The 18,623-nt window shown below is 50.5% G+C and overlaps 6 protein-coding genes across 6 annotated transcripts; 2 read left to right on the top strand and 4 right to left on the bottom strand.

Annotated features, from left to right (window-relative positions):
- Positions 1-257: 257 nt before the first annotated feature.
- On the bottom strand, positions 258-1,530 carry P175DRAFT_0533533 (uncharacterized protein; the record flags this gene model as incomplete). The annotated part of the gene is made up of 2 exons (XM_040900066.1): positions 258-269; positions 439-1,530. The coding sequence occupies 2 exons, from the start codon at positions 1,528-1,530 to the stop codon at positions 258-260; spliced, it is 1,104 nt and encodes a 367-aa protein (XP_040750503.1).
- A 120-nt stretch (positions 1,531-1,650) lies between these two features.
- On the bottom strand, positions 1,651-3,292 carry P175DRAFT_0502625 (serum paraoxonase/arylesterase family protein). Its single transcript, XM_040897432.1, has 2 exons — positions 2,887-3,292; positions 1,651-2,824 (listed from the first exon to the last, which is right to left on the bottom strand). Exons 1-2 carry the CDS (start codon positions 3,193-3,195, stop codon positions 1,859-1,861), a joined length of 1,275 nt encoding a protein of 424 aa, XP_040750502.1. The 5' UTR covers positions 3,196-3,292; the 3' UTR covers positions 1,651-1,858.
- Positions 3,293-3,761: 469 nt separating this feature from the next.
- On the bottom strand, positions 3,762-10,620 carry P175DRAFT_0461457 (uncharacterized protein). Its single transcript, XM_040894762.1, has 7 exons — positions 9,541-10,620; positions 8,078-9,405; positions 6,813-7,024; positions 6,412-6,558; positions 5,418-6,219; positions 5,143-5,354; positions 3,762-5,089 (listed from the first exon to the last, which is right to left on the bottom strand). Exons 1-7 carry the CDS (start codon positions 10,197-10,199, stop codon positions 3,830-3,832), a joined length of 4,620 nt encoding a protein of 1,539 aa, XP_040750501.1. The 5' UTR covers positions 10,200-10,620; the 3' UTR covers positions 3,762-3,829.
- A 479-nt stretch (positions 10,621-11,099) lies between these two features.
- Positions 11,100-12,603, bottom strand: P175DRAFT_0502620 (putative RNA binding protein Rnp24). The gene has a single exon (XM_040897431.1). The coding sequence runs from the start codon at positions 12,494-12,496 to the stop codon at positions 11,363-11,365; it is 1,134 nt and encodes a 377-aa protein (XP_040750500.1). The 5' UTR covers positions 12,497-12,603; the 3' UTR covers positions 11,100-11,362.
- A 128-nt stretch (positions 12,604-12,731) lies between these two features.
- On the top strand, positions 12,732-15,897 carry P175DRAFT_0517424 (uncharacterized protein). Its single transcript, XM_040898980.1, has 6 exons — positions 12,732-12,938; positions 13,002-13,118; positions 13,174-13,961; positions 14,007-14,026; positions 14,583-14,806; positions 14,880-15,897. The coding sequence occupies exons 1-6, from the start codon at positions 12,841-12,843 to the stop codon at positions 15,814-15,816; spliced, it is 2,184 nt and encodes a 727-aa protein (XP_040750499.1). The 5' UTR covers positions 12,732-12,840; the 3' UTR covers positions 15,817-15,897.
- A 300-nt stretch (positions 15,898-16,197) lies between these two features.
- Positions 16,198-18,394, top strand: P175DRAFT_0524711 (IFRD domain-containing protein). Its single transcript, XM_040899387.1, has 2 exons — positions 16,198-16,796; positions 16,866-18,394. Exons 1-2 carry the CDS (start codon positions 16,606-16,608, stop codon positions 18,136-18,138), a joined length of 1,464 nt encoding a protein of 487 aa, XP_040750498.1. The 5' UTR covers positions 16,198-16,605; the 3' UTR covers positions 18,139-18,394.
- The last annotated feature ends 229 nt before the right edge of the window (positions 18,395-18,623 follow it).

The following is an 18,623-nucleotide window of genomic DNA, read 5'->3' as shown; positions in this document are numbered from 1 at the left end:
TTCTTTTTCGTTGTTTCTTTCTTTCCTTTTTCTCCTCTTTAGCATTGGATGAGAGCGTATATATCCATCTATATATACCCATATGGAGGGTTTTTTTTTTTTTTTTTTTTTTTTTTTACAATGATGTCCGGGTTACTGAGGTGGTCAAAATGATGCTTTTATTTTATTTATCCAAGTCCAGCCCAGCATATTCTATCATCATACACTCGCTCTATATACAAGTACTACTTGCATACAAGGACCCCTGTCTCATATAGCTAAGTAGGACCCTATCGGTAGTTAAACATATGGAGAAGAAGAAGAAGAAGAAGAAGAAGAAGAGAGATGCCTCCTCTCCAACCACCCTTCCAACCACCTTCTCTCCGCCCTCTCACCCTCCCAGCCCTCCTTCCCTTCCGCAACACCCACCCCCCCCCTCTCTTCAACGGCAATACTAACCTCGACCCCCTCCATCGCCTTTACCCCCCCACACTTTCGGATCAACCCATCATCGATATCCAAATACTCCGCATACCGCCTCAACCGCCCACGATACACCCCCTTCAACAACCCAGAACGCCGATGCGACTTTGCCAGGCCGAACACCGTACAGGCGCGCAGCACCTCCGCGTCACTAGCACTCTCAACCCAGCCCCGGTCTCCGAACTCCAGGGCCAAAAGGTCTAGTTCCCGATCCGACCCCGGAGCCAGGGGAGTCAGGGAGCCCCGGACAGCCGCGGAGTGCGCGACCAACGCGGCGCGTTTCCGCGCGACGCGGTTCGCGCGCTCTTTACTGATCTGGCGCGGCACGCGGCACGTGAATGGTGTGACGGCATTGCCTAGCGCGAGCACAGCGAGCGGAGTCAATTCGCCGCAGATGATCAGGATCAGCGTGAAGGGGATCATGCGGCGGACGTCGTAGGCGGCGCGGCTGATGAGTTGGAAGTTGGAGCGGCTGAGGTTCTGCGTTTTCAGGGCCACGCGGAACGCGCTCCCTGCTGCGCTTCCGGGTTCTCGTTTCGCATCGGTGGATGGTGCTGGGGCTGGGGCCGGCGGAGGTGATGTTGGTAGGTAGGAGGTTAGTCCCAGGGAACGACGAAGCGGCAACGACGCACGGTAGTTGTGGTATACGTTTTTGAGGCCGGTTTTGTAGAACGAGAGGTATGCGCGTCCTAGCGCGATGTAGCGCTTGAGCTTGTCGACTGGGGGCGCGGAGACGCTCAGGGCCTCGGGGAGGTTGAGGTCCGCGGGTCGTGTGCTTGGGGGTGGGTTGACGTCGTTGGCGAGTGAGGTGGTGGCGGTTGTTGAGGTAGAGGGGGTGGCGCCCCTTAGTGTTGGTTGGGCGGAGGATGGGGGGCGATTGTGAGATTTGAGGGAATGAGGATGGGGATGAGGATGCGAGTGGGATTGCGAATGGTGGGAATGGGCGAACCGGCGAGCCTGGCAGTGTGCTTGGAGCAGGAGAGATGTGGCGGAGTAGGATGTGTGAGCGGGAGACAAAAGGGCTCTCCTTGTGTAGATTGACGATGTCATCCTCTGTGAATACAGCATGATGAATTGAGCGAGCGAACGGATGGATTATTGAAGGAGAGAAAGAATGAGATGAAGCCAAAGATGAGATTATTCCGGGGAAAAGGTGTTGATGCCTGCCTGAGGCAGCAGTGGCCATGAGATCCTCCTCATTGGCATTTATTTAGTTATACATTCGACAGTATCTCAGCGGATAATATCAGAATATACTAGACATTACCGATCTCTCTCTGTCTATAAAATAAACGAATTCAGTCATGTCTCTATCCGTTAACCTCTCGTATCCCACTGCCCTGCTACATTATTACTACTACTACTACTACTACTACTATTATTATTATTATTATTATTATAGCTTCACTTTAACAGTAACGATACCGCTAGAAATAAACCCAGACACAAATAACCATGCCTCCTTGGAATGCTCGTCCTGTGGCTCAATCGGAACCAACACCGCCGTACTAGCAGACCGGATGTTGATTCCGTCGTCCTCAAAGATCAAGCGCTTTTCCCAGTCCGCAGTGGAACTCTGGCGCCGGATATGCCAGACCATGACTGCCTCCTTAGCGGCAGGGTCAGGGTGCGTGGCGGGGAAGTTAAGAGCTCGGCGTAATCCGGCCAGCACGTAGCCACTGGCATCATCATGGCCAGGCGTTCGGTAAGGATCCTCGTAATAGCTAGGGTTGTCGATTGTGCTATCGATGGGGATTTCTTCCACGATAGACAGGGTGCGGTGGTCGTTGTTCACCTGGGCTCGATACAAACTTCCCCCGACAGCGTCTGTCAGGAGTACTTCGTCCTGGGACTTCCCGTGCCCGAACCCGTTGCAGTTGTGCATGTTAGCTAACGCAACGATTGCATCAACGCCTGCGTCGTCGTCGTCGTCATCATCATCATCATCATCATCTTCTCCCAAAACGAGTCGGTCCAGCTGGATATGAACTACATTCGACCACCTGGCCAAGGGCACGATATCCTCGACTAAACGCATGGCGCCCTCGCGATAATAGTGGTCATTCGTGACGTAGAACGAGGACGGACTCCTCGCGTATATATCATTCGGAGTGGTTAAGAGCGGATGGCGAACAGACCGGAGATGCCGGATTGTATTCGAGCCCAGAACATGATAGAAGATTTCGAGTTGCGACCGGGCCTTGGGAGCTTTCTTTCCCAGATCATACTCGGGGTTCGCCAGGTGGTTCACGGCAAAAATATACACTGCGGTTGGCTGGTGGGGGTCCTGGAGCACTTCGATCCCGTGCGAGATATACGGGCCTTGGAAATTCTCAAAAATGAGACGGGTTGAGAGCATTGTCTGGAGCAGATTAGTACGGGCACCACTGGACTTTTGGATTTCTCATAGATATCCCACCCTACCTGGGGATCAATGATGTGTATAGACCCTGTTGATGCCGGGTATCCCTCTAGATGAGCTAGCGGCGGGAACCATCGAAAACGGGGGAGCAGTGAATCCTCACATGCAGCAAAGATCAGGTTCCCGGGGCTATAGTAGTGCATGTCCTCACACTGAATTGTATCAGGTATTGTGCGGAGTCCCTGAACGAAGGTCTCGTTGGAGGGTGCGTACCTGTGCACCCCCAGGACGGTGAGGCGACGCTGGACTGGGCGCCAGAGAGATGGGCCCAAAATCGCCAAGAGGAGAAAAGCAATGAAACGGGCTGGCATGGCTCCTCTTTTTCGTAACATGGGCGTGGGAGGAGGAATCCGAGGATGCACAGGCAGACCTCTTCTGGAGGGGGCCCTTCGCTGGGGTTGGGAGATCTTCTCCCCCGCACCTCGGAATTGGCTGGCTATAGGGAACTCAACTCACCCACCACCAGTAACAGAACTACACACCATGGTTTCACATGAAGAGGAGTGATAAATGAACAGCCTAGACGTGTGTAACAAGAATCCAAATAATAATAATAATGATAATATTCCCAAGTAGATCCAACTCGCTGCCTGCTGGTACCTACACTTCAGCCTATCTACGGAAGAAAGAAATACCTGGACAACATGGAGAAAAGTATATATATATATATATATATATATATCCTTCAGTATCCAATTTGAAGCTCGGAGCAGAGATACAAATTCACATCATACCCAATTACCGGCTGTACACCGTCTTTTGAAGCCGGCATGTGGGACTGAGAAAATGCAGACGTAAAATAGCATAGCAACTTAATTTCACCTTTCCTTGGCCACGCTGTTATCCCACAATATCCTAATTATTCATCATGAACCGCAAAAAAAAAAAAAAAAAAAAAAAACTCCATTCTTACTTGCGGTGAGTTCTTACTCTTTTTGAAAACCATTAGTTTCGAGAGGAGCTGGCATCCATGAATTCCTGGTCACTCGCGTCCAAGATATCGTACTCTTCATCGGTCAAGAACCCGGACTCGGTATCAGCGTCATCCAGAGACAGACTAGCCACATCATCCAGGATGTCTTGCTCAGAAGGGTTGGACACGGAGGGAGCTGCAGGAGGCATACTGGCTGCCTCGTGTGTGCTTGCGTCAGGCGACTCCTTCTCAAGCTTAGGGAAAACCATTTGGCTACCAGAGACCTCGGAGTGATCCGCGTCAAATTGATCATCACTGCGAGGAATGACGGGCTTATCTTCGACCTGAATGTCACACCAAAGTCTGTGACCAAAGGCCATGCCATTTGCAAGCTTCAATCGCCAGTAAGAGATTGAAGTGCCCTCAGACTTGGGTGCTTTTAGAGTAACGGTGAACTCGGCACTTTGGCCAGGCTCCAAAGGTGCAGACAGCTTGTTGCTCTCCATGGCGGCTGCGATCGAGGACAGACTGGTTGGATGGTTGGTGTCGACGTTGAACATTGAATCACCGCCCACAAAGCGGACATTACTTCCGGCAGGCCACGCCAGGGGGCCAGGATTGTAGAGAGTCCACGTCTGCTGGAAGACCTGACTTGGATGCATTGTGGAACCATCAGGAACGGTGTCGCGGGTGAAGTAGGCCTCGTATTCTGAAGTCAGGTCGGAGTCAGGAGCAGGCTTAGATGCAACTGGTTGCTCTTGCGGGATCGGGCTCAGTGGCTCTGATGACTTGATTTCCTCGACAGGCTCCGATTCTTCCTTAATCGTGCTTTCCGACGACAAGGTTTCCGAATTGAGAAAAGCGGTGACTTGCGTCGAAGCAGATCTCTGACTACGGTCGCCCAGAGCAGTGGCGGAACCATCAGTGTGGCCCTCGTGAAGAGTGCTGACCGTGACGTTGCGCACTGGTGTTTTGAGCATGACCATAGGGTGGGTGCGATTGTGCATATTGGAAGGGTGGACCTCGCATTTCGCGCAGAAGTCGGTATCTTCGCAAACCGAGCACTTGTACCGGGTTCCAGTAATAAAGCTGGGGCTTAGCTTGCCCTTGCATAGGGGCCCATCGCAGTAGATGCCGTAATGTACCTCACGGGACTGCAATGGTTCGGAAATGGCGGTATAAAGTGCAGCAAATCGATGTGTTGGATGGGTGCGGGAAGCGTCTAGGTGGCAGTTGGAGCAATAATCCCAGTCTGGACAGGTGAGACATTTGTGGCGCACGCCAGTAATATGCTAGGACAGGCGTTAGTACATATCCTCGGTCTAATTTTTGGGGTCAGTCCTACCCTTTCACACCCGTCACAAATAGCTGCATGCTGGTAGCTACGCCCAGGTTTGCAACGCGACAAAACCACATTCCTCAAAGCAAAGTCGGGATCACCAAGCACGACAAAAGTGTGTGCTGGATGATGGCCGTGCTTGTCCCCGAGGATGCAGGGGATACAAAGGTCATAGTCTTCGCAGTCGGCACAGGTAACCATTCTACCTCCATCAAGCGCTGTGAACAAAGTTAGCTTTGCGACAGGTAAGGATAATTGATGGTGAAATGGAGTCGTGGTACCTGTGAGACAACCGTTACAAATTCGGTCATGGTCGACAGGCAACTCTGGAATGGGTTCCGGCGCACTTTCTGGGACTTGCTCTGGCAAAGGCTTCTTCTCCTGGTGGGTTTGAATCTTGCGGGGGGCAACGGTCTCAGTTGTGCTATTGGTGACAATGCCGTCCTTGACGAATCGTCTAATCAACCAGTGGTCCTCGCTTGGGCAAGTGACTCCGGAGTCGACGCACTGAGGGCAGAGATCGTAGTCGCCATCAGCACAGATGCTGCAGTGGTAGTGCTCGTTGGGGATAGAGCGACCACAATGGTTGCAGTCGATACAGAATATTCCAGTAAGGGAGGAGTGCGACAAAATAGGGATATTCGGGTTGTCGGGCCCCAGGACAAATTCACGAAAGCTTGGTTTTGCTTCAGTGGACTCTGTTGCTGAGCTTGGTTGTGGCTCAGGCTGAGGGACGGCGGAATTTTCGGTGCTCTCTGGTAGCATGATTGAAGAGCTGGGGGCGTTCTCATTGATCTCGATCTGAGAACCAGGTAGCGGGGAGCTGAGGACTGTTTCAAGGTAGCTGTATCTTGCTGGGTTTTGTTGTTCGTGGACGTTCTCTGACGCCCCAGGCTGGGGTTCGGACTCGTCGGCAAGATACGTAGCCTTGATGCGGAGCTTCAGCTTGGCCTTTGCGGCACGGTAGAGCTGTTTAAAGACAGCTGGGTTGTTGCTGTCGAGGATCACATAGGATCCGGCGCTGTCCGAATAGCGTTCGAAGATGACGTTACCATCTACCGGGATGCCAAGAAGTTGGCGGAGCTAAGAGAGAATAGAAGTCAGTATTAGGACATGAATAATATCCAACTTTTAGCGAGAGGAATTATAGGAATAGGGTATTCTTAACGGAAGAATGAGAGAAGCACGAATCGGGAGGTTGAACGTGAAGTGAAGCTAGAGAGACGACGCGGCTGGAGCTCCTCCGGTCGGAGCTGGGGTGGAGACGGAACTTACATTCTGGGGTAAAGTGCGAGCTCCTAGATCCTTAAGAGGGATCTTAAAGCGTCGGGTGTGATCATTAAAGAGAACCTTGACAGTGATCAAGGTACTAGGCCCGACCTGGTTCGTCGTGGTGGTGGACGACATGATGAAGAGGGAGCCCTAAAGTTGAGTGTTTCGTGGGCGGGTCCCTGCGGACAAGATAAGGCAACGGTGACGCTAAGAGGCCCGGGGGGGGGGGGGGGGAGATAAAATCGACAGAAAGATGGAGGGAGTATGAAAGAGAAAGACAAGAAAGGTGGAGGAGATGAAGTAGAAATGAGAGATGGATGGGAAGTGGAAATATAAAAAGGAGGGAGAGAGAGAGTAGGCAGAAGGGGATGAAGAAGAGGAGGCGAAGGAGAGGCGGAAAAGACAAGATAAAGCGATGCCTGGGAGGTTACAAAACAGGAGGTCAGCTGCTGCTGCATCCGGACCGAGGCGGTGAGGCGGTGACGAGGAGCAGACGGGATGAGGTAACTCCCCAGTCCCCTATTCTGTACTCTCTGTTTTACTTCATGATGAAATCCTGCAGCAAAAGAAACTAATGAAATGAAGAAAGATCTACAGAGATTCCTACCTCCTTCTACTAGTCTTACAATTGGAAAAAAAAAAAGCGGAGATATATAATATACGGAAAGAAAGCCCTTCGTTCTTTTCGGATATATCACCCTAAGAAACCGTCACGCCAGGAGAGAAACTACAAGACTATACTATCAAGGAAGAATAATGAGAGGAGCAAAAGTAACGGCACAAAAAAGGAAAAAATAAAAAAAAAAAAAAAAAAAAAAAGGCGCGGGGAAAGGGGGGAAGCAAAGAGGCAATAATGCAACGCCAGGGCCCTGGATACACGAAGGTACATCCAACTAGGGGGCAAGTTTGCCTTCCTAGATATTGTAGGGACACCTGGCAGGTGGGAGAGAGCGACAGATAGATAGATAGACAGGCAGACAGAGAAACAGGCAGGCAGGCAGAGAGAGGGAGAGAGGGAGAGAAATAGAAAGGAAGGTGTGTATGTGGAAACATCAGATCAACGATAGACAGCTACCTCAGGCTGGAGGCCATCACCAAATCCCAAATCATTATCATTCAACAGAACAGAAAATAAAAATGAGATAAGACCCTGACACAAAGCAATCAAACACGATGAAAACATAACAGTTCGCTAGAAATGCATGGAAGCCTAATCTAACCTCGACTAAGACGGACAGACGGAGTATAATCGGGTGTGAACGAACCCGCAAAGCAAAGGTAGCGCAATAAGACAGGAGATGAACAAGTCAACAGGGGATGTTGGAGGTGATGGGGGATGAAGGATAGAGAACTTATGAAAGGTTTTAGAATAAGTATATGGTAGAAGTCAAAAAAGGAGAAAAGAGAGAGAAGGGGGGAGAGAGAGAGAGAGAGAGAAGGGAGCGCAAAGCCTCAAGTGACATTGGTCGAAGGAGTTGAAAAGCCATAGTAGACGAAGAAAAACAGGTGAATAAGGCGAAGGAAGAATTTTTCTTTTTGATCCCCTCCCACTCCCTTTTTTGTTATATTCTGGGGGGGGGTTTTTGCTTTTGTTTTTGATTGGTATTTTCTTTCCCCCACTACGAAGTATAATAGACGCCTTGGGGCTGGGGGTAATAATACGTCGTACCAGGCGGTGTCATCATGCCACCCATCCCCACGACGCCCCCGGCCGGAGGCACCCCAAACTGAGAGCCCGGGTACATTTGAGACGCATCATAATAATAAACCGTGCCACCTGCTTCATGTGCAACAGTGCCTGGTTGTGCAGGAGGCTCAGCGGAGGGTTGTGCTCCCGAAACCATATACGGGACGTTCTGGCCCGGAGGGAAGGGGGCCACAGATGCTCCTGGAGCCGCCCCGGGGTTGTTATAAGGTGGATACTCTGTTCCGGAAACAGGGTAATAGACAGGCCCAGGAGGATAGGCTGGAGGGTAATATGTTTGAGGTTGGTATCCGTACACTTGGAATGGCTGAGCGTGAATTGCCCGCTCGGGTATCTGGGACAACGGTGTTGCAGCTGAATGTGCGGGAGGAGGATGGGTGCCGGCGGCGTCTGGTCCATAGACAGGGCCACTGCCGGACATTGGCACCTGATGGTGGAAAGGCTGTTCCTGCTGTGGCTGAGGGGGGTTAACGGGGAATGTTGCCGGAGTTTCAATGTCGGCAACAGAGACTGTCTTCTGGGGGCGGGGCTGGTGCATCGGTATAGGGCCAGCGCGACTCTCGCGCCAAACAGGCTGCTGGGTTTGTGGGAGAGGGGGATGTGGCATTGCGGCGGGAACTGGTCCCGGAGCAACAACCGGTGGGTTGGCTCCTGAGGGTCGAGGAGGTGGAGGCAGACGAACCACCGGCTTGCCATTCTCCGTCGTAACTATCGTCTGTCTGGAGAGAACCGAGCCGGCAGGCGAGTGATAACCCTCTTGGGACGGAGGCTTGCCAAATGATGACCTGCGGCTCATGGTGACGCTTGGGGTATATGTGGAGCTTGCGTAGATGCTAGGGCGCCGCCCTCCGTAGAACCCACCGCGGCCGCGGCCACGATATGCCTGCTGGTTGGGCCGTAAGGCCCTTGGAATGAAGATGAAGGATCTTTCGGTGGCAGGGAATATGTATCTTGGTGTTTGTCCAGGAAGCGAGATTCTCACGGGTTTGTCTCGGCGCAAGGGGGGTCGATGTTGAGGTAGACGGGTGTGTTGTTTCTTCAATACGGCAGGGAATGGAATCGCGTTCGACATGCCGGGCAAGGCCACAACAACAGGGACATTTCCAAGAACAATAGTATTCGAGAAGGATCGGTTGGGGGGAGAGGATCTGGGAGCTGTAGGTACGACCTTTGGGGCGAAGGGAGGGATGGCGGTCGAAGAAGCAGAGGGCTTGTGGGCAGGTGGATCATCCCCAGCAACAGTATCGTGAAGATCGTGTGTCCACTGCCCTTCAGTGGTAGCGTCCGATTTACTGTGTCTGGGAGGAACGAGTCAGCTTGTCTGCATTTCGCGCGGTAACCCGTACAAGAAAACACAGACTATAATTCCATTTACGGAATGTATATTGGCGCAACCATAAAAAAAAACAACGAAAAGAAATGCATACCTGCGAACATTGCCATCCACAATGAGGCCATATGGTCTCGACTTCGGCTTGTTAAAGGGTTTGTTGTGTCCATTTGTCCCAGGCTCCGTTGAGCGTTTGTCGTGGAGGAAGAAACTGCCTCGGGTAGGAACAATAGTTGGGTCCTCTTCCTTCTCAGTTGTGTACTTTTCGTTCTCACGGCGCTTCTTTTCTGTGGCCGATTCCCTTGTCAGGTCCGTAGGAGGCGCAGATGGTGTTCTTCCGGTCTGAGTGAGATCCCCCTTCATCTGCTCCAAATGGCTCTCCGGCAGCTCGCTTGTCTCGTTTGATATCTTCATCCCATTCATCATTGAAGTCGTGTCAGACATGGTTGGAACTAGAAGCCGTTTCCTGGGGGAAGTCGAGTGACGACGGCGCGGGCCTTGGGTTCCTTCGGGCACACGACCATTGACCTGATGATGTCCGCTTGGGTTGTTGGCCTGTTGGGATATCGACACGGCATCATCCTCACTCTCATCACTGCCCTCCCCATCGGCATCATCGTCATCCTGATGGCTGATGACCGAGCCTTCACTCAAGGAGTCGTCCTCTAGTTCGCCATTCATCGAGCTCTCATCTTCGCCTTCATCTTCTCGCCTTCTTCGACGGCTTGCACCGATATTGTGACGTCGGGGAGCCATTCCAGAAAAAAAAAGGGTATATAAAATTATTATAAAGGAGGCTGGATTGAATACAGACGAGGTTACGCAGGCGCCGGAGAAGAGATCCAGGTATGGGGAGCACCGACCAGCAGCGGAGAGACGGCGGGTTGCTAGGACTGGGGCGGGATGACGAACACCAGACGAAAAGAAGGGATAACAACCGGTTTCAGAGAGGGATCGAGGTGGAGGCGTACGTAGGGAGAGAAGGGTGGGAGAGCGGAACACCCGAAGAGTCGGAGGGAGGAGAAGAGGAGTTGTCGAACGGAGGGTGGACTTGTCGAGGAGATTTGATGGTTTTCAACATTGAGCCATGACATCGAAAGAGATGTCAACCGTCCCAATACGGTTAGCGCCGCTAAAACCACCTCAGCGATTCTAGAACTATGTATGTATGATGGGGGGAGAGGGGAGGGGATTGAAGATGGTGAAGTGAGAGATTTATATTATGTTATGTTGAATAGAGGGACCGATCATTTATAATTGATATCCAGGGCGATGAATCTTTTCCAGAACCCCCCCCCCCTCTCTCTATCTCATTTACATCTTTTTAAATGAATCTCGACTTGTCTGTTTGGAACGGGCCTCAGGCAACGTTGGGTGTCGAACCGCTCCGGATTACTCAGCGTTCGACTCTTCCTCTTCTTTGTCGTCTTCTTCTTGTTGTTCTTGCCTCCTCTCTGATTTCATTCTGACAACTCTATCTCGTCTCTTGCTTGGGCATCTACAACCTGCCTGATCAAATCTACCAGACTTCACAAAAGCCAGTTTTGGGAACTGTAGTGGTTACAAAGCATGCCGGATCGACCAGCAATAGCACATACATGCGATATATAAAGATTTCTCCAACCTGTCATTTTTTTAGTGGAATGTAGAACTACGCCTATACTTTATATACTGGGTATCAGTGCCTGAGAGTCATGCCACGTCAATTCTCGTATCATACTAGGTATGGACGGTTTCATTCCTGCAGGCTGGGGTAGCAAACATCATCTCCCACGGCACTAGATTTCCATCAGGCGAAAGAATAACTACCACTTGGCCTGGTGTGTCAATTCCCTGGCGGTACGGGTTCAGGATGTCTTTCGGTAGGAGTTCCACGAGGCAGAGCTTGACTTCACGAGTTGTTGTCCTCTTATCCCCATTCAGTCGAAGGTGATCTTCTGTCCCTGGGCCTCAACAATGGCACCACTGAGCTTCTGCACCGTTCCTTCATCGTATCTCGAGTACTCAGGCTTTGAATTCCTGGCCTTGGATCGCGTATGGTGAGGCTTTTCTTCAGCACCAGCCTCTTCGATGGCTGCAGGTTCAGCGACACCATCGCTCGACACCTCCTTCTTGCCCTCGCCATCCTTGCCGAACCGCTTCTTATACCGAGTGGTTGCGTCTTCGGCGAATTCCATTCGCATTCGGCGACCCAGAAGTTGGTTTACCCATACCCTTCTCTGCCTTGGTTTTTGAGGTTTCTTAGCCTTATTAGACTCCTGATCTGAATCACCTTCCTCCTCTTCCTCCTCCTCTTCCGCAACCATTTTGAACCCTCTCACCGCTGCTTCTGCGGCTGCAAGCTCTTCAAACTCCACCCAAGCGTAGCCCTTGCATTTTCCGGAGTCTTGAAAAGTCGCTACGTGCACATTGGTAACTGTTCCACATTTGGCAAAATGTTCTTCGATGACTTCCTTGGTCGCATCGAAGCCCAGGTTACCCACAAATACACGTTTGGAGGGGGGACGACCGGACGCTGCTGTTGATGAGGCAGAGCCATTGTTCTGACCCTCCCCCTGTGACTTCTCTGGTCGACCTTCATAGTTCTTCGCATCCTTGATCAGCACGCGGCGTCCGGAAAGAAGCTGCTCGCTGAGCCCCATTGCCTCCTTGACCGCATTGAGATTGGAGAAATCGACGTAAGCAAATCCCTTGTTGTGAATTCTTGGATTCTTGTCGGAAGGCTTGGGCATGTGGACTCGGGTTATTGTCGTTTCTGCAAAGGAGCAATTGCTTGTGAAGAATCGGCGGAGGTCATCCTTGGACACGGAGAATGCGAGGTTTCCAATCCAAATGCCGTAATCTGAGCGCTTTTGAGGGGCTGTTGGGGTCTCCGCTGGAGCTTCTGGTTTGGCCTGGGTGCTGGGCTCCGATTCAGTGGGTTCAGCTGCCTTTTTCTTAGCTTTACGCAGAGCCTTCTTCGATGGAGGCTCAGGCGCAGAGACATCAATTTCGATCTCGGAGACCTGTGGCAGCTTTCGCTTTTTGTGATTTTCTTCCCCGATGCCTGCCATTTTTCTTTTTCTGAATAACTTTATTTAAATTTAAAAGAAATATAAAATTTCCCGATTATTGGGAGTAAATTATCATTAAAAAAAATTCCAAGTGAAGGAGTGCGCGGTGCAACGACTTTCGCCTGTGACAGAACTAGGGACTTGATTTTTTTTTTTTTTTTTTCCCTTTTAACAGGCAGAATCACTCCGCCCTCCAGCTCCCCGACCTGCAACAAAGCCCCGGTCCAGATCGGCCCAAGCTATCACTCGATACACCATCAACAGCGCCGCAATCGGGAACGCAATTCCATCGATCGAGGAGTTTATCTTGTCCCATTGCTTTCACTGCGTTATCCTGACATTTTATGATCATTATGTCTCAGGAAGGTGACGAGACGCGCTCAGTGGCCGAGAGTCTGCCGGACGCTGATGCCCCTACCAGGCAGACCTATCGATCTTTCAAGTCAGTGTGATTTCAGACTCTCAGGATCATCAGGAAAAACTAATTCAATCTCTATTTTATTAGGAAGAAGTTCGCGAAATTGAAAATCCAATTCGAGCTTCGTATGAGGGAGAGCGAGTCGCTCATCCGCGAAGAATTGCGCATCGAAGATTTGTCAAAGCGAATTCAGGAACAGAACGAGTTCGTCCTTCTCTTCTTGTTTGGCACAACCCTTCGAAAACTAACTTCACTTCAGTCAACTATTAGAAGTACTTCTCGAGTTTAATGACAGCCTCCACGTCCCTCCCAAGTTTCGATATGATCTAAGTGCCCCTGGAGATAATGGGGTTCTTCCCCTTTCTGAAGAAGGGGTTTCACACGCGCATAGGGACCCTCTTACAGCGATGACAATGTTGAAAAGTGGCAAAGACCAATTGGCAGCTGGTGATATGTCGGCCGCGAATTATCGATCACTCCAGGACCGCGTCAAAAGAGGGAATGCCTTTCCACCTGGGCTGAATTATTCCTCCTTGACCAAGGTTCCTCACTCTGCACCTATGCCAGAGGGACAGAGTTCCTTTGGAGATGCTGGTATGGAACAAAACCTGGGGTTTCTTACTCCGGAACACGAGACAGAGTACTACCTGGCTACAGACGCCAGGCTGGGCGACTTGTCCTCGGCGCTTCAATTGAGTCGGGCTCCTGACAAGCCATCTTTACCTGAAAGAGAAAGAGAATATGCTCTAAAGAGCCCTGTTTCGGTTCACCACTGGCTACGCAAGAATCACCCCACTGTTTTCCTACAGGATAACGAGAACGCATCTGAGAAGTCAGCGTCACGACCGTCGAATTTGCGCGCGTCGAAGCGTCCCACTCAGTCGTCCCGGAAAGAAGAGGACACCCACGACGAAGATAGTGTCATGATGGATCCTGGCCCGACCTCGGGAGGCTCAAAGGCCAAACGTAAGCGCGACGAAGAGAGTACCCCTCGTGCGAAAGGTGGTAGTAGTCGTTCCCGGAAGAAGAAAGATGACGCGCCAGCCAGTGCAAAACGCCCTTCGAAGAGATCGTCGGCTGTGGGTGCATGAGGATCCTATCTGCATAATTATGTATTTTTTTTCGATTTTGTATTAATCACGACTTCTTCTGGCGCATCTAATCGAAAGCTGAGAAAGTCAAATGCTTATTCAGTCCAGATTGCCTGGTCTCTTTATGGCCTGAATCTTATTATGTCATGAGCTGAATAGCTCGATGGTTATTTGCGAGGTGTACTCGGTATTGGGGATTTTAATTCATTTGATGTTGCCATTATCCACTGCTTTTAATCTCGACTATTCTGCCCCATAAAATGTAACAAACGAGCCAATTCAATTCCAATGCGGCACCTGATCCATGATTATGCTTTATTTGGCTAGATGTCTCGATAGAGTGCCGTACACAGGGCAGGATGGTTTCTCTAAAACAGGTTGTTAAGAAGTCAGTTATACTAAGCTATCGGACGTTTCTCAGTGGTTGCCGAAAAGTTTGTCTTGTTTGCTTTCCAGACCGAAGGTCTTTCCTCCAAATCGCAAAATCATGAAAGTCTTCTTGCCTCAGAACATATTTCAGCCAATTTGTTTATCCGTGTGTCCAACTTGGTCTGTAACTACGTTTTAAAGACCAAAGAGGATGGCTATCACTATTTTACCCCCAGTTGCGGACGATGTCGACGCTTCATACGCCGACTCCGATATTGATGCCATGTCCGTTGACTCGGACGGTGGTGTTGACCTCACGCCTGGGAAACGATCACGGCCCACCAAACGGCCCCGATTATTAGAAGGAACAGGTATTGGGGCAGGGATCATTACCCCTGGAGAAGTCGTCACAGATGATCCGCAATGGATGAGGTAGGTTGTTCATCCGCACCGGTGCGGTGTAGTCGGCCTGGAGCCAGTCAACTAACCTGGTCGAATTACCTAGGGGACACGGCACATATATGAACCCCCTCTCGACGTCGATTATTGCGACTGTAGCTGGAAATGTTCAAAAAACCAACAAACTCCTCTCCGTGCAGCCACTTCGAGCCCGATATACCCCGGAAATCGGTGACTTGGTTGTCGGGCGCATTGTGGAGGTTCAATCGAGACGATGGAAAGTCGATGTCGCCGCTCCTCTCCTAGCCCAATTACCTCTCTCTGCCATTAACCTTCCCGGAGGTATCCTGCGTCGACGAACGAGCGCCGACGAGCTTCAAATCCGGACATTTTTCAGCGAGGGTGATCTTGTCGTCGCTGAAGTGCAGACGGTTCACTCCGATGGCGCAGCGTCGCTTCACACCCGGTCTCTGAAATATGGCAAGCTCCGGAATGGCGTCTTTTTGGCTGTAACGGGGACTGGAGGTAGCGGTGCTTCGAGCTCGACAGTTAAGGGAGGAGCAGGCTCAGGGTCAACTGCTGGAGGAGTGGTTCGGTCGCGCAGGCAGGTGTGGACGGTTAGCACGGCCAATGGCGGCGGGGATGTGGATGTTATCCTGGGAGTCAACGGGTATATCTGGATTTCGAAACACGCAGATGGTACGGCAGCTGCGTCGTCCACCACAGAGAATGTGTCGATTACACGCATGGAAGAGATGGTGTCCAGCTCTATTTACTCGAGCCAGAACGATGAGATCTCTCCTGCAACCCGACGGGAGATAGCACGCTTAGCTCAATGTATCCAGGTCCTTGTCCAGGGAGGCGTCCGAGTCGACGAGGAGACAGTCATGGCAGCCTACGAAGCTAGCTTACAGGTCGATCTGGAACGAGGAGACGACGATGACTACGATGACGATGGCCGACGAGGGGAGGGACGGGAATATTTGCAAGGCAGTCAAGCCCGGAGGATCCTGGAGATGGTGATGGAGCAATCATCAAGATAGCTGCTGGAACTTGATACCCATATGAATTTCAATCTATGACTCTATTAGATGACCCGGCATCCTGACTATATCGGTAGTAATATCCATTTAAAACAACGCTTTGTCCTTCTTTTTCGCATTCGGAAGATTTGACCAAATTTTTGAAGAATTTCCTCTTTGGGAAAGGCTGCGATAAGGACAACCCCGCATCACGTGGAGATAACATAAACGATCATTGGTGCCTGAGGTTGTACAACACCTTTTTTTCGATTTGAAAATGAAGCAGAACAATTCGTCAGATCATAGAGTGTAAAATTGAGGAATAATATTAAACAATAAGAGGTCTCTCTCATGAGTTGCTTTGACAAGAATCCAAGAATCGTACCGATAAATAGACAAAGGAAGCGAGATCGATTGTCCTGTGCGTACATATCGGGAGATTGAGGAACACCAAGCGTCATGGCTCAGTTGCTTGGAACCTGCTGAACCTTTTCTATTCTTTTTTTCTTCTCTCCTTCATCTCTCTAGGGATTCATCTCAACTCCTCCCAGCTCCCATCCATATCGTTCCATCTTGTTTCACAGTGACTTTGATTCTACCATGTCATTCATCTCCCAGAAATCTTTTCGATTTACTTCAGACTCCATACCCTTCGAATAGGTCTCTCCAGGAACCTCTCGATTTCTTATTGGCATTCAATATACCTCGCCATCTGTATCCTTTTTGCCATCATTTATCACCCGAACATCCCTGCTTATTCTCCTTGAAACCCCCTCTTCTTCCCTTGTGTATCTTCGCTGCGTCTTCACGATGCCGGATCTTCGCCGTCAAGTCCTGGAGAGTGGGAAAACCATTTCTCGCAAAGCAGCCTCTCGGGAAGGTTCGCGACGAACCTCTCGCACAAACTCGGCTCAAAACTCTCGCCACTCATCCCGGAATGCAAGTAGACAGCCGTCGGACGATGAAGACGCTGGCAGCCTTAGCGACGAAACTGCAATCAGGTGGGTTTCTCTCTCTAACCGCGTGGTGATGTCATGATGTATATATGTACTAATTTGGTTGTTCTGTAGTCTGGGGTCCTTGGATGACGACAACCCGGAACTCGAGAGCAATAACAACAACTGGGCCCAAGAGCTCATTGATGTCATCGAGGACATTTTAGATCGCAAACGCAGTAGCGTCCTCGGCCGTGAGGAGACCTACGCTGCCTACTGCCGTCTGTCTAAATTTCACTACGTCGAAGAATCTATTCGTCGCCGTGTTCCTGATCTGTTGACTGCCTTTACTCGGAGCATCAAGGTTGAAACTAGTGAGCGCGAGGCCACACTGGCTCTGCGTGCTCTTGAACTGCTCACCATAACGGCAGCCGACCACACGGTGTTTGAGAATATGGAGCCGTTCCTCACCCGTACGATTCGCGATTCGACCTCCACTGTCATTAAAGCCGCGGCAATTCACTGCTTAGGCACATGCACCATGTTTGGTGGTGCTGGAGAGGATGGTATCCAGGATCAGATGACTTTCTTTCTGGATATAGTAGCCTCGGACGGGCAATCTATTGATGCACAGGATGACTCAGGCTGTGTTACTGCCGCCCTGGTGGAATGGGGCGTTTTGGCAACTGAGATCGAAGATCTCGAGAGTGAGAGCGAGGACTGCATTCAGGTCTTCATGGACCAGCTGAATAGCGGTGACCCCGCTGTACAAGTTGCCGCTGGGGAGAACATCGCCCTCTTATACGAGAAGAGCTACACCGCGCAGGAGGATGACGACGACGACGACGTGGAAGATGAGGATGAAGGCAATAACGAGCGCCACAGCCAGGACAGTGACTCGGACCAGGAGTCCTTCAGAACCGGCCCCAAGCTGATCAAACGCTACAATGCGTACCACAACACCCCCGAACTCGAACGCCAGCTACAGTCCCTAGCAACCATTCACAACAAGCGCATTAGTAAACGCGATAAAAAGAGCCTGCACAGCAATTTTGCCTCTATCCGCACCACGGTTGCCAACCCGCGCCGCGGGCCAATGTATAACACCGCTATCGACCAAGACACCAACCGACACTACGGTAGCAAACTCACCGTTAAGATCGGCCGCCAGGGAGTCATGCACATTGATCGCTGGTGGAAATGGATCCGACTGAACTCTCTTCGCCGCGTTTTACAGGGCGGATTTGCGGTTCATTACTTCCAAGGCAACCGCGCCGTCCTGGACAGTCTTCCCGTGGTGATGGTCCCAATGGACACACCGACGGACCGCAACGCCGGCAAAAAAGGCGCGCGAATGCGAAATAACCGACGCTGGGCTGCCCACGAGTATTCCGATGATGAATTATGATTTCGTTCTCATTTATTCTATACCATACCGCACTGCACCGTACTGTATTTTGCTATGTGTTAATTCTCATTTACTTCTTCTTTCTGGTTTTGGCTATACACATATCTAGTGATAAAAGGTCCTGTCTGGTACTGTTACTTTTACACTTTTGTGTTACTTTGCTCCTCATTGTCACTTTTAGTGTTTTTTTTTTTTTTTCCTGGTATGCGTCAGTGAATCTCAGAATCAATTCAAATATATTACTCTCCATATATGTACAGTACAGTACAGTGTATGTACATTCGTAATCCATTATGTCCATATCCATATCCATATCCACATCCACATCCACATCCACATCCACATCGATATCTAATATTAAATAAAAACACAAGAAGAGAAGATATCTACTCTACTCTATTTTTTTTTTTTTTTCGCTGTTGTCTTTCTCTAGAAGATCTAGTATGGACTAGATCAACGCTAGCAAGCGCAAGAGCAAGATATAA

The sequence above is a fragment of the Aspergillus ochraceoroseus genome (assembly GCF_002846915.1).
Source record: "Aspergillus ochraceoroseus IBT 24754 chromosome Unknown P175scaffold_6, whole genome shotgun sequence".
Classification (NCBI taxonomy): domain Eukaryota; kingdom Fungi; phylum Ascomycota; class Eurotiomycetes; order Eurotiales; family Aspergillaceae; genus Aspergillus; species Aspergillus ochraceoroseus.
This window is presented reverse-complemented; position numbering and strand designations above follow the sequence as displayed.

Bases quoted from the DNA above. Each gene is read 5' to 3' on its own strand.
- P175DRAFT_0524711 (XM_040899387.1), top strand. From the start codon at position 16,606: ATGCCGGATCTTCGCCGTCAAGTCCTGGAGAGTGGGAAAACCATTTCT. The intron at 16,797-16,865 runs GTGGGTTTCTCT...GTTGTTCTGTAG, and splicing joins AGCGACGAAACTGCAATCAG to TCTGGGGTCCTTGGATGACG.
- P175DRAFT_0461457 (XM_040894762.1), bottom strand. From the start codon at position 10,199: ATGGCTCCCCGACGTCACAATATCGGTGCAAGCCGTCGAAGAAGGCGA. The intron at 9,406-9,540 runs GTATGCATTTCT...TCCCAGACACAG, and splicing joins GTGGATGGCAATGTTCGCAG to TAAATCGGACGCTACCACTG. The intron at 6,220-6,411 runs GTAAGTTCCGTC...ATTCTCTCTTAG, and splicing joins CTCGCACTTTACCCCAGAAT to CTCCGCCAACTTCTTGGCAT.
- P175DRAFT_0502620 (XM_040897431.1), bottom strand. From the start codon at position 12,496: ATGGCAGGCATCGGGGAAGAAAATCACAAAAAGCGAAAGCTGCCACAG.
- P175DRAFT_0517424 (XM_040898980.1), top strand. From the start codon at position 12,841: ATGATCATTATGTCTCAGGAAGGTGACGAGACGCGCTCAGTGGCCGAG. The intron at 12,939-13,001 runs GTCAGTGTGATT...CTATTTTATTAG, and splicing joins CAGACCTATCGATCTTTCAA to GAAGAAGTTCGCGAAATTGA. The intron at 13,962-14,006 runs GTGCAAAACGCC...TGGGTGCATGAG, and splicing joins GAAAGATGACGCGCCAGCCA to GATCCTATCTGCATAATTAT.
- P175DRAFT_0502625 (XM_040897432.1), bottom strand. From the start codon at position 3,195: ATGCCAGCCCGTTTCATTGCTTTTCTCCTCTTGGCGATTTTGGGCCCA. The intron at 2,825-2,886 runs GTAGGGTGGGAT...AATCTGCTCCAG, and splicing joins TACACATCATTGATCCCCAG to ACAATGCTCTCAACCCGTCT.